Source organism: Penaeus chinensis, chromosome 26 (genome assembly GCF_019202785.1).
Source record: "Penaeus chinensis breed Huanghai No. 1 chromosome 26, ASM1920278v2, whole genome shotgun sequence".
NCBI classification, from domain to species: domain Eukaryota; kingdom Metazoa; phylum Arthropoda; class Malacostraca; order Decapoda; family Penaeidae; genus Penaeus; species Penaeus chinensis.
Window position 1 is genome coordinate 10,486,660 of NC_061844.1, and position 8,011 is coordinate 10,494,670.

At 51.5% G+C, this 8,011-nt stretch overlaps 1 protein-coding gene across 1 annotated transcript in view; it reads right to left on the reverse strand.

Annotated features, from left to right (window-relative positions):
• Positions 1-229: 229 nt before the first annotated feature.
• LOC125039001 (cilia- and flagella-associated protein 58-like) overlaps positions 230-8,011 on the reverse strand; it is a 13,145-nt gene continuing 5,363 nt past the window's right edge. The window contains exons 4-5 of the mRNA XM_047632720.1: positions 853-971; positions 230-683 (exon numbers count right to left, since the gene is read on the reverse strand). Of these exons, the coding sequence (XP_047488676.1) occupies positions 537-683; positions 853-971 (266 nt within the window). The 3' untranslated portion in view covers positions 230-536. The remainder of the gene's footprint in view (positions 684-852; positions 972-8,011) is intronic.

Here is an 8,011-nt window from a genome sequence, read left to right on the forward strand (position 1 = left end):
CCGGGAACAGAAGTTAATGTAATTTACTACTTGACGATTGCTGTTATCAGCCGAAACGAAGTCAATTGCGTTGAAATACAAGGAATCAAGTGCGAAAATATTGGGTGGGAGAATTAGGGCTGTTTCCAGGAGTATTTTCTAAACTTGGTATTGATTTTCTTTACCAAGGTGCTAATGGATATATTCCGAGGACACTTCGACTCCAGGTAAAAATGACATGCTCTGGGATTTCACTCATTTAATTTTAAGAATATGGACAGAATATCAAGAATATCAATGTGGATATGGAAGAGCAATCTAATACTTACAAAACTGTCTTATTTAAAAATATATACTTTATGAAAGCATTGGTTAAAAGAAATGGTATTACGAACAGCGTTTTCAAGTTACTCATTTACACTGCTTAAATAAGCAGTGTAAATGAGTAACTTGAAAACACTGTTGCCTAGGGGGTAGGAGTGTTTGGAAAGTAATTTTCTTAAAACTATATATAAGCCTACTCTTCATCAATCTTTTATTCAAACCCTCTGAAAACTCTACACCAGTTTTCCAGCAGATATGTTGTGGATCATGTCTTGAATACGTTTCAACTCTGTGAATTTCCTTGTCATTTCCTCCAGCTGACTTTCCTTCTCTGTCAAGGTCTTCTCATGGCTGCTAATAATTAGCTCCAGCTCTGAATTCTGGAAAAGGAAGCCAGAATTAGGTTCTAGACCAAATACAACACTCATTTCAATCTTGAGTCATAAAACCAATATTTTTCATACTATAATATCTGGGATTTTTTTCACAACATATAGAAGACTTAAGCTAATGGCTATACCTAATCAGCCACAAGAAGCTTAGCCATACCTCTTTCTTCATCTGACTCTGGGCTTTCTCAAGTTTTACTATCTCCTTCTGTAAGTCATCATGATCTCTTCGTCCTTTCTTCAGTTCATCATCTAGCTTCTGGTTGCACTCTTGCAGTTCTGCAAAGGAGGAAATTTTTTTTTTAATGCATTCCTTCACCCAGAAAGGACATGTACATGATATCTATCTAACACAGGGATTTACATAATTCTAGACCTAACCTAACCTAGCCGGGCACGGCAAAGGTCGCGGGCTTGTGCCACGCAGCCGGCCGGGGGCCGCCGGGGTAACCATTCCCCGTGCCGCCCCGCTTCTCGGTCGGTTTGTGGCCCTGCCCTTCACACAGGCGACCGCTCCCGTCTAGACGTCCGGAATGGTTTTAGAGTACCGCCCCCCCCTCACTGAGGTGAAACAACCTTTGGATGGTTGCTTCAGAGGGATGAAAGGAACCAGCTGACAAAAAGGACAAAACCCCCCTTCCCTCACTGAGGTGAAACAGCCTTTGGATGGCTGCTTCAGAGGGAAGGGGGAAACACTTTGAAAAGACACAGGTCCTTTCCTTCCTCACTGAGGTGAAACAACCTTTGGGTGGTTGCTTCAGAGGAATGTAAGGAACTGCCTGGCAAGAACGCAAAACCTCCCTTCCCTCACTGAGGTGAAACAGCCTTTGGGTGGCTGTTTTAGAGGGAAGGGTGAACTACTTCGAAAAGACACAGGTCCTTTCCTTCCTCACTGAGGTGAAACAACCTTTGGGTGGTTGCTTCTGAGGGATGAAAGGAACCAGCTGGCAAAAGTGCAAAACCTCCCTTCCCTCACTGAGGTGAAGCAGCCTTTGGATGACTGTCTCAGAGGGAAGGAGGAATCCCTTTGAAAAGACACAGGTCCTTTCCTTCCCCACTGAGGTGAAACAACCTTTGGGTGGTTGCTTCAGGGGAACGAAAAGAAGTGCCTGACAAGAACGCAAAACCTCCCTTCCCTCACTGAGGTGAAACAGCCTTTGGGTGGCTGTTTTAGAGGGAAGGGGGAACTACTTTGAAAAGACACAGGTCCTTTCCTTCCTCATTGAGGTGAAACAACCTTTGGGTGGTTGCTTCAGAGGGATGAAAGGAACTGCCTGGTAAAAGTGCAAGACTCCTCTTCCCTCACTGCGGTGAAGCAACCTTTGGGTGGCTGCCTCAGAGGGCTGAGCAAAAGGGCTCCAAACAATGATGTCTCGTAGGTGGAAGGGCATCCCCTCTGGTCTCTCCCCAGGGGTTTACACCTACCCACGCGTTTGCCGTGCGTGGCAGCCTTGTGCGCTGTGGAGACGGGAGTCCTGGAGGTTGAGCGATGCCGTGAACGAGTACGCCCTGCGGCTAGCAACACGCCTCTTTGGTCCTCTATTCCAGCAAGACAGGCGGCCTGATCCCGGCCCGGTCACGGTCAATCGGCTGGTCTCCCCCGGGAGGCTAGGGTCAAGCAGTCATGCCGCCATTGGCACTCACAATGGTCCGTGAGTGCCGTCACAATGGCTATTGGCTGCGTATATCCTCTCATCACTCCTGTTGCTGTTAGACACTGGTTCTGACACTCAGCTTCCCCTTGTTGGACTCCGTGGTGGGTGGGGGCGTGAGAGGATGAAGCACTTACCAATTCATGGAAAAAATAATCAAACACCCCCCACAGACTGAACTTACAGTTGACAAACCGCGCAAGGCCCAGACCACGGTAGTCACCATAAAGGCATATGTGCCTTCCGGTGGCAAAAGAAAGCCCCAAGCACAGGATGACACTGTCACCCTTGCTGCTAAGGTGGACAAGACCGAAGCCAATGGGTCTGTCCATCGAATAGTCAAAGATCTTGACTCGCGAGCTGGCCTCTCCAGGCCAGCAGCTAAGCCAGGGAGGCCCCTGAGTTCACAGACGGCCTCCCCGATTGAGAGGGGAGAGCAGGCTGAACCAGCCGCATCAGCTCCTGCCTCCACAAACAAGCCCGAAAGCCGAAAGGGCGGGCCGAAGCGTCCGAGGCCGGATACCGACTCTGATGAAGAGTCGGGACCCCCTAAACGCTTCACCCAGTTCAAAGTGCCAGCTAAACCCGAAGGCTTCGACAATGCCTACCAATTGGTCAGGGCATTGGAGTTGCAACGGAAAATCCGGTTGTCGATCCGGGTCGCCCGAGATCAGGGCATGATCATAATGCCCAAAGATCAAGCTACCTTAAATTTCCTCCGGGAACCGAAGGAGCTAACTGATGGGAGAAAAGTGAGTCTTTCCCCACTAAGTCCCGAGGAAAAGAGAACCAAGATGGTGCTACTTGGCTTCTCAGTCTCGTACGATGTGGAGCTGATCGCTTCACACCCACAGGTCGTGCAGGCTTCCCGAATGTCGAAGGGGAAGACCCCAACCAGGCAAGTCCTGGTGACCATGAAAGGTGCCCCAACCACTACCCTTGATCTGGGTAACTGGGGCACCTACAACCTTCGAACGTATGTGCCAGAACCACTTCGGTGTTTCAAGTGCCAGAAATACGGTCACCACAAGGCTAACTGTACAGCCAAGCCTAAATGTGGTGTCTGTAGCAAGGCACACAACACAGAGGTATGCCTCAAGGCATACAAAGAGGAAAAGAGGGACACAACAGCCAAATGTCCCAACTGTGCCAAGAAGCATCATGCCTGGAGCCTGACTTGCTCTGTCAGGAAAAAGGCGGCCCTCAGGCGACAAGAGGTTGCTCAAAACCGATCAGACTTTGTTCCTGCCCCACCGGGCACCCATGTCTGGGGAAGGAACAAAAGCGAAAAGGCCCCCCGACCTCCTAAGAGGAAGGAAGCCGCCCCCCAGCCGACACCGGATGTCTCCAACAAAAAGGAGTTTCCGACAATGCCAAAGGTGCAGAAAAAGAAACTAAAGAAAAAAGTTTCTAAGAGCACCACAAAAACCTCCCCAACAGATGATCATCTCTTTGACGAGGACGATATGACTCTCCTGTTAACTGCTGTTGTCACAGCAGTAGCAACAGCCCTGGGGAGGTCGAGTGAGGAGGCCGAGAAGGCAGTTTCGGTCGCCATGACGGCAATGACCCAGACTGTCGCAGCCCTGAAGGGAAGAAAGCTGGCTAGAGAAAAACCAGCTTCACCCTCACCCCAGGACGAGACACCCCTCCCCACTCCAAACCAGGCCATGCCTTCACAGGCAGAGCCAAAACAGGCTGAATCTGTGCAGCCAGAGCCAGATCACGCTGACCTTGCCCAGGCAAGGCCAGCAAGGCCAGCCAAGAAAAAGCCTGAGAGAAAAGCCAAACCAACCAAAGTCAGAGCTACCAAAGGCTCTCCACCCCCCAGTGGACCCAAGGATAGCCTGACAACAGACGAGGAGCCCTCAACCAGCGAGGACCTTGCAATGGAGTTGTCAGACTCCGACGATGTCTCTGATGTAACTATCACTGAGTAACATCATGACACACCATCTAAGCATCCTACAGTGGAACATCAATAGCTTCTCTGCAAAGAACGCTTTTCTCCAAGCAGTAGTGCGATCATAGAACATTGACATTGTCATGCTCCAGGAGACATTAACAGTGGACACTGTTCGCTTCTCAGGGTACCATGCCTTCACACTGCCACGAACACCTGGCAAGAGAGGCTTGATCACCCTTGTGAGAGCAACAATCCCCTGCTCCGCAATAGCCGATGCATCGCACTGTGGAGACGATGTTGAATCCCTTGCTGTCGAGATTCACCTGGCCGGGGGGCCCCTCAAACTGTACAATGTGTACAGCCGGCCACGCTGTAAAAGCTTAGACATCAGCCAGGTCTGTGCTTCTGCTGCACACGACCGAGTGATCATAGGGGGAGACTTCAATGCACACCACCCCATCCTGGCTCCCTGCCGGGCACCGGATGCGGCCGGCTATCACATAGCCGACGTGCTAGAGACATTCCCTGAGATCGCTCTCCTCAACACCCAAGAGCCAACGCATGTCAGAGGAGGGGTCCTAGACCTCACCCTGGCCACTGCGACTCTGGTGGGGAGGATTGGCTGGTGTGTCGATGAGACCGTCACAAGTGACCATTACGGCACTATAACTACCCTCATGGATGCTGGCCCAGCCGAAATCCTAAGACCGAATCCAAGATGGAAAACAGACAAGGCCAACTGGCAGGCGTTTCAAAACGCCTTGGCCCTCTGTCTGAGATGCAACAATCCCCCACAAAGCGAAAATGTGGAAGTGCTCGAAGCCAGCCTGCTAAACGCCATTAATGAAGCAGCCTCACAGACCATACCCAAAACTCGGCCTGGGTCCAGAAGTCACAAAGACGCCTGGTACTTCAATGACGAGATCAGGGAGGTCAACCACAGGGTGAACATGTGCCGAAAACTATTCCGAAGGCAAAGAACCCCTGACAACCTATCCCTCCTAAGGGAAGCTGTCACGGATGCCAAGGAAACTGCCAACAGAGTCAGGCAGGAAAAGTGGCTGGAATGGTGTGAGTCCTTCAACCACCAAACCACCCTTTCAGAGCTGTGGCAACGGGTCAAGCGAGCTACCAGCCGCTCAGCCCCGAGGTGCACCCATCACGACCCCCAAGCAGAGGCTAACAGACTGGCGCACGAGTTCTCTGCGAGAACGAGCAGCAACAGTCTGCCAGCCGAGATGAGGGCAAGACAAGAGCGTCTACAGCCAGACAGACACGCTCAGATCAGAGAAAGGGCAGCCGAACCCGATAACTCAGACGTTATCTTTTCTCTGAGGGAACTAAGGAAAGCCTAAAAAACCAGTTCCAACACAGCCCCGGGCTCTGATGGGATCTCGTACCCCATTATCTCCCACCTAGGACTAGCAGGTGAGCGTGCACTCTTGCAACTCATCAACAAGTCCTGGGAAACTTCCACTCTACCTCAGAGTTGGAAGAGGGCTACCATAGTTCCCGTCCCAAAACCAAAGGAGCCGGGGAAGTACCGCCCCATCTCTCTGCTCAGCTGCCTGGCCAAGACGGCTGAGAGGATGGTACTAAACCGGCTTCAATGGAAAACGGGACCCCCGCACGAACACCTTCACGGGTTCACAAGGGGCATGGGCACAGCACACAGCTTAGCCATGCTCTTAAGCACAATCAGCAAGGGCCCAGCTGTGGTGGTATTCCTTGACCTGGAGAAGGCTTTTGAACTGGCAAGTCCGCTTGCCATTCAGGAAAGCCTGATCCAGAAGGGAATCAGAGGAAAGCTCTTGGCTTGGATAGGTGACTACTTCAGGAACAGGACTGCCAATGTCAAATTCCAGGGTCACCTATCGCAGCACATGCCGCTCGAAAATGGAACGCCACAGGGTGGGGTTCTCAGTCCAGCCCTATTCAACACTTTAATGTCCTGCATCCTCAACATAAACCTCCCAGTGGGGTGCCAGATCATCTCGTATGCAGACGATCTCGCTATCACCTCCACTGGACCACGCAGCCAGAATAAAGCCCAGCGTTGTCTGGACCTCGTGTCAGAGGAGTGTTGTAGGACAGGACTAAAGATCTCTGCTGCCAAATCCAAAGCCATGGCTTTGAGACAGAGAGTTCGAGGCACAAGACTGAAAATCCAGGGAGTGGAATTAGAATGGGTCAAGGACTACCTATACCTTGGGGTAAGGATAGACCGGACCCTCTCCTTCCAAAAGGAGGTCCAGTACCTGGTTGACCGAACCAAAGCAAGACTGTCTGTCATGAGAGCAATGACTGGGAGACGCATAGGGGCCAGACACAAAGTACTAAGATCATTCTATGTACATGCTGTCCGGCCCATTGTGGACTATGCCTCAGTCGCTCTAATTGCTGCAAAGAAAAAGCACACAGACAAATTGGAAACAGTCCAAAATGAAGCTGCCAGGATCATTCTGGGTGCCCCGAGGCGGACAAAGGTCCTCAACCTCCTGATGGAGGCAAACCTTCTCCCCCTGGACTCACGAATCGATCTAACGGCAACACAATTCCTGTCAAAGGTCATCCAGGCTCCCAGGAACACAAGCCTAAGACAAAAATTAGTCAGATGCCTCGAACATGACAATGAGCTCGTTGCAAACAACTCCTGGCTGTCTCATACAGCCAGGGTGTTGATACGCCATCAGCTCAAAGAACAGCTTCTTGCTAAGGGCATGGACTCCCCCCACCCCGACTTTGCCGAAGCCCCGCCGTGGGCACTGAGCCTGATAGAGTTCAACATAATGAGCCTGTCAATGAAAAAGAGCCTATACCCCATGCCTAGCCTAAAGGCAGAAGCCCACAGGGTCATTGCAGCCATCACTCCTCCGGGTAGTAGAACATACTACACGGATGGATCGGTCGATCCCTTGAGCCACACTGCAGGCACCGGCTTTGCAGCTAGGGATGCCACGCGATCCATGAGGGTAACAGACAACGCCTCCTCGCTACAGGCAGAGGCAGTTGCAATCATGGGAGCCCTAGGCCACGCGTCCCTAAGGGAAGGACACGTGGTCATACACACAGACTCCAGGGCAGCCATTGACTGTCTTCAGCACAGCTCACCCACAGACAACATCTACCTACTGACCACGATTCTCACAATGGCACAGAGAATTCTTGCTCAGGGTAGAAGAATTATCATCAATTGGGTCCCAAGCCACATCGGCATCAGAGGGAACGAGCTTGCTGACAGACTAGCCGCCGCTGGCAGGGGTATGCCCCCAAATCCCATGACGATAAAACCGAGCCGAAAATTACTTATGGAGAAGTGTGCCTTGGTCGGTCGTACCTTCCTACGGCAGCTCCACAGAGAGGAAACGAGAACCTCCCCCTCGGCCAGCTGGTACTCAGACGCCACAGGCTCTGAACCACTGGCATTCTCTGAAGTAAGCAACAGAGGTACCGAAGTCATTCTTCACAGAATGCGCCTAGGTTACCACTGTGCATGGCAGATTATCCCAACAATCGAACGCGATGAATGGTGCTGCAAGCACTGCGGCGAGCCGAACGCCACACTAGTCCACTACCTAGAAAATTGTAACCATACACAATTCCTGAGACATGGACCGCCCACAACAGCCGCCGTGCTGGTAAAGAGGCTATGCGAAATGCTTACACCATGGCGGCAGGAGCGCTTGATGGCAATCCCGCCGCCACGGTAAGCACCGAGTGTCAGACAACTCAATGAGACAGCCGTAAAAAAGCTGACACAG